The sequence below is a fragment of the Biomphalaria glabrata genome, chromosome 6 (assembly GCF_947242115.1).
Source record: "Biomphalaria glabrata chromosome 6, xgBioGlab47.1, whole genome shotgun sequence".
Classification (NCBI taxonomy): domain Eukaryota; kingdom Metazoa; phylum Mollusca; class Gastropoda; family Planorbidae; genus Biomphalaria; species Biomphalaria glabrata.
This window is the reverse complement of record NC_074716.1, coordinates 5,031,224-5,042,317: the sequence shown is the minus strand read 5'-3', so window position 1 is coordinate 5,042,317 and position 11,094 is coordinate 5,031,224. Positions and strand designations below refer to the sequence as shown.

General features: G+C 37.8%; 1 protein-coding gene across 1 annotated transcript; it reads right to left on the bottom strand.

Annotated features, from left to right (window-relative positions):
- Positions 1-10,440: 10,440 nt before the first annotated feature.
- LOC129926663 (keratin-associated protein 16-1-like) lies at positions 10,441-10,875 on the bottom strand. The gene has a single exon (XM_056032099.1). It carries the CDS (start codon positions 10,873-10,875, stop codon positions 10,441-10,443), a length of 435 nt encoding a protein of 144 aa, XP_055888074.1.
- Positions 10,876-11,094: the final 219 nt, after the last annotated feature.

Sequence of the window (11,094 nt, the reverse complement as noted above, 5' to 3'; positions counted from 1 at the left end):
AAACACTTAGAATGTGCGAAGTGTTCTGTGAAGGAAAAAGTTTGGGAACCACTGCCCTAGACTTTCCGCGTGGTCTTCCAACTGTTCAAGAAACGGACGGACGTAGAACTAGTGTTTCTACACGGGATTGGTATATTGAATACGTTTTTTAAATATAATATATATTATATATATATTCTAAAATATATTATATATTTATTTTTAATATATATATATATATATATATATATATATATATATATATATATATATATATATATATATATATATTCCACCAACTATATATATGTGTTTGTAACATAGGTTGAAATCAGGTCCAAGAGTGTCGTCACAACAATTGGTTCATGATGACGTCACAGAAATCCCTTTGAGATCCTCTTGAGATCCCCTTGAGGTCCCCCGATCGGTTTCGGTTCAATACAGTTTTTTTTCTCCATAAGATGCCTATTTAACAAGCTTAGTAGAAAAACGGTTCTATTTGCCACCTCGTAAATGTTTGGTCATTTTGTAAAATGTTAAAATGTTTTACATGTTTCGGATGTTCCTTCAGAGTTGATAGTTTACTTCCTAGTCCAAACCTCCCGTAGGATGACGGGGGGATTGGAGCGGACAGGGTTTGAACCCGGAACCATCGATAAAACCAAGCGACAGTCCAGCGCGCACTCCGCACCACCAGGCAGCCATCCTGTAAGACATGACTCACTGACAAAAGTCATCCTTCAAGATAAAGTGAAGCGAGCACGAAGAAAGGGTCATCCAAAGAAAAGCTGGCTGGACAATGTCAAAGAATGGACCGACCTCTCTCTTGATATCCTGCTGACCGGGAAAGGGGGAGGTTACTCGAACTGTCACAACACCCGTACGACGAAAGTAAAGTACATAAAAGATATGAGTAGATGGGCAGATAAACATAGGCGGCGACAAGCAATTTGTGCTTTCATTATTCATTATTATTTCTTTGCTGGATGTATACTGAATGTTCTTTTGTCATTAGTTATGCAAATGAAGTATGTCACTGGTACGTCTAGTGTGAATGGACACTTTGGTTTCTTATAGTTATAATGTTTGTTTTTTGTTTGGTGTAATGCACAAATTGTATGACAAATTTCCATACGGACAATAAAGATTATTATTATTATTATTATTATGTTAGAAATGAACGAGTAGTCATTCTCTGGCGCTGCCAGGGTCGAGTTTCGCTAAAGAGAAACAAAATTCATCGTAGTCCCTTTAACAGTTTCCACTGAGGAATTTTCTGGTGATGTGGCAGGTCTGCAGCAGTACCGCCCTCTGACAGGCAACGAAGATGTTCCTAGGAATGTTAAGGGCCTTGAAGGTGTCTGTGAGGTCAGTTGTTATTATCCCCTCGGTTGAAATAACAGTGGGGTATATTGTTATTTTGGACAATTTCCATAGACGCTTAATCTCCAAGCCTAGGTTCCCATATTTTCTTTGTTTTTCTATCTCAGTTTTTCTTAAATTATGAGACAGTGGTACGGCGATGTCGATAATGGTAGCGTTTTTTTCTTTTTTATCGATGAACAGCAGATCCGGGCTTATTATTATTATTATTATTATTATTATTATTATTATTATCGTTTATGTTTTGCCTATTTTATTTAAACTTATTTCTTCTAATCCCCTAGTTCCGCCCATGACAGGACGCCGCCGGTTCGTGTTAAAGCGAGTATATTAACGCTAAAGTGCGTATCGACACCTAGTCCTGGGTTTACCTGGAAGTAACGGGTGAGGTGCGGGACAAATGGGGGAGCGCGGGACTCGATCTGAAGGCGAGACACAAATACACTACTATCCAAACACGGCATCCTAACATATGCGCCCAAGAAATAACAAACTGTTAGTCAATTAGAAGGCGTCCCCTTTTTACCTTACTCCAAGCCCAGCGGCCACCAGTATACTCACATTGACTGATCTATTTAGACTATCAAACGAAACAGGACCGGGGGGGGGTGTTAGCGCTCATAGGGGAGAGGGTTGGGGGCAATAACAATTATATGTGCACTTAGCGGTTCTGGAACCTTAACTCGGGAATATTAAAAGTTTATATTGCATAAACCTGACAAGGGGACTTTATCTTAGACTAATTAAGGAACAGTGAAAGTTAGCACATAGTATCAGTAGGCCTAATGACCAACGAAGTGTATATTTGTTATCAGAACTGATTAGAAAGTAGGCTAGTATTTTCATAACTGACTAGGGGATATCATAAATTAATATTTCTTTTCACAAAAGCCTATGAATCATTAAAAATTAGTATTTTTACGAGGTTTTTATCAATTCTGTCTGTCTATCTTTCTGTCTGTCTGGCACAATTTTTGTACACGTTGTTTCTCCCACAATTTCGGATGAAGTTGAAATTTTGCACAATTATTTTTTTTTTAATAATAATTATTAACCTTATCCATACATTCACAATTAATAACATGATACATTGTAATAAAGAGAAACTAAAAAAGATTTATTCTTCTAACAAAATTGGATAAATTGGCAACACGAAAATGTATCTCTTTCTTTCTCCCGATCTCTCTTTTGTTTCTATCTTTCTCTTTCTATCTCCCTCTCTTTCCAACTTTCTCATCATTTTGTCTAACCGTCTCTTGAAGACGGAACACCCGAGCATCATTTTTCCTACGTAATAGTGTTGAAAATAATCATACCGATTCTGTCTCCACCTTTTCTCTTTGAACTTATTCACGGCACACCTTGCCAGGGCCCCGGGGAGGGGGGGGGCATGTTTGTCTAAGGGGGAACAGGGAACATTTGTTGCCGCTGGTCTTTCCCCCTCCAAGGTGCGTGCTTGTGGGGTTGGGGGAGGGGGGGTGTTCAGAAGACGAATAACGTTTTTTTTTTATCAGTCGTAAGAGAAAATAAAGAAAGAAAAATTATTTTTTTAACAAGCGCCAACAGAGATCTCTTTTGAACAACAGATGGGCCCCCCTTGTTCACCCCCAACAGTAAGGATTACCCGGTAACGCCAATGACAGATGGCCCCCACGAACATGGCGGATCTAATGTTAAAATAACTATCCCCATCAGTGGAAATAAATACAAGGGGAAAGGACTCGGTCTGACTCGAGGCGTAAACTATATCACGTGATACACTGGTCACATGATCTAAATCTCGTGCAGCCCGTAGAGCCAGATTTGGCGACCACGTGTAAACCAGATTCAACAATTTTTTTTCATTTTTTTGTTTCATTTAATTTTGGCTCCCTAGGCGATTTTTTTTTTGTTATCCTTTTCAGGATCTAAGCTTAAGATTTTGTATGTGTGCGTTTTTTTTAAGCTTATCATTTTTAAAATAGCGTTTGTGATTAGAGGACGGGGCGTGAAAGGTGGAGTTCTGCGCCCCATGTCCTTAAGGTGTTTACGCAATATTTATGTTTTCTTTGGGTGGGGTATTTGACTGGGTATTACCTCGAAGAACTCATTGACCTTAGAAACGGTAGCAGTATCAGATGGTAGATCCAAGCTTATAATAAGCGCTCCGTGCTGGCCTCCTTCAGTCTTAGTACGACTATCGTTCTTGGAGTAGTATCTCGTGTGACTTTAGAGCCCTATTCTGGAGATACATCCTCGTATAAATACAACGCGGGTAAAGGCAGTTCCTTTGGTGGTAGAGAAACCAGCCATCATTTTTCTTCCACAGCAAAGGTCTTCTTTTTTTTCACTTTCCATAGCTTTCTTGGTCACCATCTATCTCGACAATGTGCCGTCTAGGGCAGCGATTGGCAAACTACGACCCGTGGGCAGAATCCGGCCCTTAGAGAAGCTTCATCCGGCCCCACCACTTCGACATTGCATGTCTTAATTTTAAAAAGAAAAAAAAAACAGATTTTTCATACAAGTTGAGACAATGGTATTATTACGAAACATGTTGTGTTACTGAAAAGCACCGAAGAGCTAGTGAAAGGTCTAGAAAGTACCTACATCAAGAATATGTGGAATGGACAATGTACGCCACTCCCGAGGATAGTATTGTTTTCCAGCAATGCACCATACATAAAGACATCCGTTAGAAGACTGATATCCGATATGTTTTACTATACGAAAGTATACGAAAGTAAGATGAATCAGTTTGGCCATTTGGTGGGAAGCGTGGTCGTGGTCGAGGGGCTAAGTGCGCTTGAACTTTGCTTGTCTTGGCTACCTAGAAGGGGGCTCGAGGTTCGAAACCCGACTCGGGCAGAGTTGCGTTTACTGAGCGCCTAAAGGCAGCACGGAAAACTAACTCCTATATACACCCTCCCCCCACTGGTCCAGAAATGAGATTGGACCAAAGCGCTCTGAGCATGCTATAAGCATGAAAGTAGCGCTATATAAAAGCTATAATAATAATTATCTATTTTGCCGTCCTTGTTTCTTGTTCTACTGATCTCCTCCATGCAGGTCCGATTTTAAGTAAGTGGAGCCCCCCGGGGCATAATTATTTTTTTTTTACATGTGTCAGTTTGTCCATGCTGTTCATTTTTTTTAGTATCAAGACGAGCTGTCAAAATTGATATTTTAGCAGTTCATTTCAAAGATAATAGCCTAAGGAAATAGTGAACAATGAAATACACAACCACCGTCCTTGAACAGTATGTTGTTTTTTTTAGATACAAAGGGACCATGAATTCACATCTTAAAGTCATAGTATCAGCTTACTCCATATCAGTTGATAGGATTTAGAAATAAATCTTTAAGCTCCACTGACATATTTGTACCTTTTTCTGGCTTTAAAAATAAACCTTTAAGCTCCACTGACATATTTGTAACAGCTTCTGGCTTTAAAAATAAATCTTTTAGCTCCTCCACTAACATATTTGTACCTGCTTCTGGCTTTAAAAATAAATCTTTTAGCAGCAATGACATATTTGTACCTGCTTCTGGCTTTAAAAATAAATCTTTTAGCAGCAATGACATATTTGTACCTGCTTCTGGCTTTAAAAATAAATCTTTTAGCAGCAATGACATATTTGTACCTGCTTCTGGCTTTAAAAATAAATCTTTAAGCTCCACTGACATATTTGTACCTTTTTCTGGCTTTAAAAATAAACCTTTAAGCTCCACTGACATATTTGTAACAGCTTCTGGCTTTAAAAATAAATCTTTTAGCTCCTCCACTAACATATTTGTACCTGCTTCTGGCTTTAAAAATAAATCTTTTAGCAGCAATGACATATTTGTACCTGCTTCTGGCTTTAAAAATAAATCTTTTAGCTCCACTGACATATTTGTAACAGCTTCTGGCTTTAAAAATAAATCTTTTAGCTCCTCCACTAACATATTTGTACCTGCTTCTGGCTTTAAAAATAAATCTTTTAGCAGCAATGACATATTTGTACCTGCTTCTGGCTTTAAAAATAAATCTTTTAGCAGCAATGACATATTTGTACCTGCTTCTGGCTTTAAAAATAAATCTTTTAGCAGCAATGACATATTTGTACCTGCTTCTGGCTTTAAAAATAAATCTTTAAGCTCCACTGACATATTTGTACCTTCTTCTGGCTTTAAAAATAAATCTTTAAGCTCCACTGACATATTTGTAACAGCTTCTGGCTTTAAAAATAAATCTTTTAGCTCCTCCACTAACATATTTGTACCTGCTTCTGGCTTTAAAAATAAATCTTTTAGCAGCAATGACATATTTGTACCTGCTTCTGGCTTTAAAAATAAATCTTTTAGCAGCAATGACATATTTGTACCTGCTTCTCTTCCTTGTAAAAGAATAGGCTTGGTTCTAATATAAAATTATATTCATTAGCAGCTGCACCAGTTCAACATATCATATAGAGGGATATAAGCTTCCGACCTCCATTATACTGTCTGCTTGACCCTGGACCCCAAGCAGGGGTGGAATGGATGTCCAAATGGGCTCGGGCTTTTCTATATCACCCGGCCCATAAATTATATATTATATGATGGACATCCAATTCTAACCTACGAGTCCTCAAAATCGTTATGTTAATTTTGATAATGTATTGATAGCTGTACAAATGCATACATTCAACACTATTTCCTTATAAGGAATAAAGGCCTTGTGTTGTTTGTAAGTCGCAAAGTGTGTGGGCCCTAAAAGGATGAAGCCTACTAGTAGCACTGTCTACGAATGTAGACTATTACATAATTATGGAAAATGTGTTAGATTAAATAAGTAGGCCCTAGTTACCTAGTAGAGTCTGTAATTTTTTTTTTTTTTAATTACGCCACTTAGATGGCCCTTATTGTAGGAGAATAGACTTACTATAAAACCTTTAACAATTTAATTCGTGTCATAGTGGCATCCATCCGGCCCTTATCTTTTGAGATACAGACGCGATTTAAAAAAAAAGAAAATGATTACTGTGGTCCTACCGGCCCATTTGGGTACCGGACCACGGGCATTTGCCCGAATGCCCATATAGTCATTCCGCCCCTGGTCCCTAGCCTCCAGACCTAAATTCTTTCGAAAGTCTCTGAAATCCTTTACAGTATGCAATATGATCCATCACATCCAGGTGATAGGCCTCCACCTTCCATTGCAGTGTGCACACTGTCTGGTTTGGCTTATAGCATTGAGAAGAAAAGCGTCTGACATCCAACTGACTGACAACTCTCCGGAAGAAGTCAATGTGGTTCTTTTTGTGGAAACTTGCTTGCTTAAACAGGAATGGCTAAACATTGCTCAACATTGCTCAGGCCTTTCCCTAGCACTAAGAAACCGTTTGTTGAGGGTAAATAAAAATAATTATAGACCTGTAAATACTAAGATGCGAACATAGTCAAGCTGACTTATCAAGGCAGTGCTATTAAAGCGATGGGGATGCTGCATGTCGGATAAGGAAAGCAGAAGTCGTCTTTTAAAAAACTGAGTATACAGACAGCCATGAGACCAAGATCCACCTCCACAATACAATCGTTGTCCGAAAGACCACCTACGCTTGCGAGACCTTGAAGGCATCTATAAAGGTTGAAAAGAGGCTAAACGAGGCTCGGCATTGAAGACTGAAGATGATCCTTGGAATAAAACTGCGAGTATCCAATAGAGAAATTCTTTGACGCTTGTCCCCGAAGCGAAGTGGAGACTCAACGTCGTGTGAGATTAGCAGGAGATATCAAGATGAAACATGTTGACCAAAGACAGGCATAACAAGGAGGCAAAAGAGGAAAGTATCTATCTATCTATCTATCTATCTATCTATCTATCTATCTATCTATCTATCTATCTATCTATCTATCTATCTATCTATCTATCTATCTATCTTATCTTATCTTATCTTATATAATACAGACGTTACTTCAAAAAAGAAGATGATTATGTCCTACGCGTCATGCATTTAGTCATGCATATTAACCAATGACTTAAATTTTGCCAAGTCACTGGTTTTCCTGGCTAGCTCAGGCAACCCATTCCATGCTCTAATAGCACTAGGGAAGAAGGAGTATTTGTACAAACTTGTCCTAGCATATGGGACGAGGAATGTGGCTTTATCTTTGTGTCTTTCAGAGAATTTTATTAAATTTTGTTTTTGTATTTGAAGATTATGGTTCAGTGTTTTATGTATGATTGCTACTTTACTTTTGAGACTTCTGTCCTGAAGGCTTTCTAAATTTGGTGATTTTACTAAAGGTGTTACTCTAGTCAAATGTGAATATTCGTTTGTTATGAATCTCACTGCTCTATTTTGTGTATGTTCCAGTTTCTTAATGTTTTCTTGACTTGAGGGGTCCCAAACAGAGGATGCATATTCTATTATTGGCCTAACCAAGGTTAAATAACATTTTAGTTTTATGTTCTTATTTGATTTATCTATGTATCTATCTGTCAGTCTGTCTGTCTGTCGGTTTGTCATCTTGTCTGTCTGTCTGTCTGTCTGTCGGTTTGTCATCTTGTCTGTCTGTCTGTCGGTTTGTCATCTTGTCTGTCTGTCTGTCTGTCTGTCGGTTTGTCATCTTGTCTGTCTGTCTGTCTGTCGGTTTGTCATCTTGTCTGTCTGTCTGTCTGTCGGTTTGTCATCTTGTCTGTCTGTCTGTCTGTCGGTTTGTCATCTTGTCTGTCTGTCTGTCTGTCTATCGGTTTGTCATCTTGTCTGTCTGTCTGTCTGTCTGTCTGTCGGTTTGTCATCTTGTCTGTCTGTCTGTCTGTCTGTCTGTCGGTTTGTCATCTTGTCTGTCTGTCTGTCTGTTTTTTACTACTTTATTTATTTCTCGACAACTATTCCTAAGAAGACACTTCACACTCAATATTTCTTTCTTCACCAGATCAAATGACAAAAAGAGAGAACGTAGAAATAAAAAAGAAAAGCCTATAAAATAAAATATTTGAAACTTGCCACACACACACACACATACACACACTAAATGATGAAAAGAAAAGACAGTGTGACCCGCCCTCCCCTGATGGCAGCCCCCTGTCAATCTAACCCCTGCCCTCAAAGAACATAAGGGCGCTTTTTTTTTCCCCTTTCTTCTTTCATTCCTCTGAAGTCTTTAAGATTGAGGAGTCGGGGAGCTAGACGCTTTGATCTCTTGGACAGTGAACGCGAGTTCAAAGCCTGTGATAGACAGACAAAGTCAATGATGATAGACAGATGAGAGAGGAACATAGACACTGTCAATAATATAGCAAAGTCAATTATGGGACAGTCAAAGAAAAATAACGGGCAGGGGGGGGGGGATGACAAGTAAAGAAATAATTGACTAAGTGAATAATGGACAATATTGACTAAGTTAATAATGGACAATATTGACTAAGTTAATAATGGACAATATTGACTAAGTTAATAATGGACAATATAGACTAAGTTAATAATGGACAATATTGACTAAGTTAATAATGGACTTTATTGACTAAGTTAATAATGGACTTTATTGACTAAGTTAATAATGGACTTTATTGACTAAGTTAATAATGGACTTTATTGACTAAGTTAATAATGGACAATATTGACTAAGTGAATAATGGACAATATTGACTAAGTTAATAATGGACAATATGGACTAAGTGAATAATGGACAATATTGACTAAGTTAATAATGGACAATATGGACTAGTTTTGTAATGGGAAAATGAAACAAACTAGCCATTTACAAACATGAAATCTATTAACTGCTATCTCTAAACCTGTAGTCCATATTTGGATCTCCAAGATTGTATAACTTATAAGTTGAAATATTTGGTTAAGAATAGCTTCGCGATAATGAACGAATAATTAACTATCGAAGATTGACTCTTCTTTTTTGTTCTCCTTGTGGCTCTCTCATTACGAAGGTTGAAGGGCACAACATTGAGTTGGATGTGAGGCAAGTATGTATCCTCATTTCTCTTTCTACTAGCCACCGACCTGTATCTTGAATGATAAAATTAAAAAAAAAAACAACAACTTTAAAAAGAACTTATATATGAAGTGTAATTGTATCAATTAGTTTGGATCAGTCATGTCATTAAATTTGTAATAGATCTAGACATCATCCAGACCAACCTCAATAAATCTGTGCAATTAGAAACATTTTTACCAATGTTTTTTGTTTGTTTGTTTGTTTAGCACTTTTTCATGCTTTTAGCTTTCTCAATACTGTATGATCTCATCCCTTGATTGGACCAGTTGGGAAAAAGGGTGTGGGGGGGGGGGGTATCTAGGTGAATGTTACCATTTAAATACATTTTTTTGTAAAGTTGTAGGCCTACTACTTGGATTCGAACTCAACTCAAGGGATCAAATCTCGTTCAGCCAATACACTAACAACTGTACCAGCGAATTGCTTATGGAAATAGGTTTTATATTTATCTGTTAAATTCTATTGTTAGTTTTAAACTTTAAGATTCGACATAATTCTCTACTCAAAGTATAAAGGGGACAAACTCAGTTTATTTCACCACACCTGTCAAGTAAAAATTTCTTTCCATTTGTTTGATATCAAGCAAAATAACTAATAATCAATAGTTAATTCACGAATTGTTGGTTTTTTTTTTAATTGATTCTTGTGTTGTCAGGTACAAGAAATAATTGTGCAAAATTTCAGTTGGAATTTTGACGTGGGAGAAATAATGTGTACAGGCTTTACCAGACAGACAGAGTGAGTTGATAAAAGCTTTGAAAAAAAACACATAAATCCGGTTGAAATCTTATGTTCAATCGTATGTTATGACGAATGTGAAATTTGCAGAAAACAAAGTATTTCTCTGTAATATTATTAAATCTATGTAAATGCATAGTTTGTTATCACGCTTCGATATCCTATGTTACGAATCAAACTTGAAGGATGTAGACTTTACAGACGGCATAGCCTTACTCTTATTAGATGTAGGCACAGTTCGTCTATCATGCTGCGATGGTGACCACTTTCATCATCCAGGGGGGCTGAGGGATTGGCACTGTGGTTTTTGTGGCTGGGAAGACGTTGACAAAACCAAAGTTATGCTTGCAGGCTACATGTCAACAGGTAGACCTACTCCCGTCAACATTGGGTAATACAGAATTTGAACCGTACCTCTTTTCTGGCAGTGTCACAGACCATTGTGTCACAGATCACTGTGTCACAGATCATTGTGTCACATCTGATTGTGTCATAGATCATTGTGTCACAGATCACTGTGTCACAGATCATTGTGTCACATCTCATTGTGTCACAGATCACTGTGTCACATCTCATTGTGTCACAGATCATTGTGTCACAGATCACTGTGTCACAGATCATTGTGTCAAAGATCACTGTGTCACAGATAATTGTGTCACAGATAATTGTGTCACAGATCACTGTGTCACAGATAATTGTGTCACAGATAATTGTGTCACAGATCATTGTGTCACAGATAATTGTGTCACAGATCACTGTGTCACAGATAATTGTGTCACAGATCATTGTGTCACAGATCATTGTGTCACAGATCATTGTGTCATGTTTACGATTAATAATCAAGCACTGTAGACCGTGCCGAGAGCACGAGAAAATGAAACTCTGAAGTCTGCGGAGGAAGCGGAAGTTTTTGGGCAGTCGTTTCTGAAGTCCAGTAGAAAGAGGATGTATATGAGATATTGTACTTGAGACTTTACGTATTTTAGAGATTGTGTACTTAAGATGTTGAGTTGCAAAAGGTTTAGGTGTTTGCTG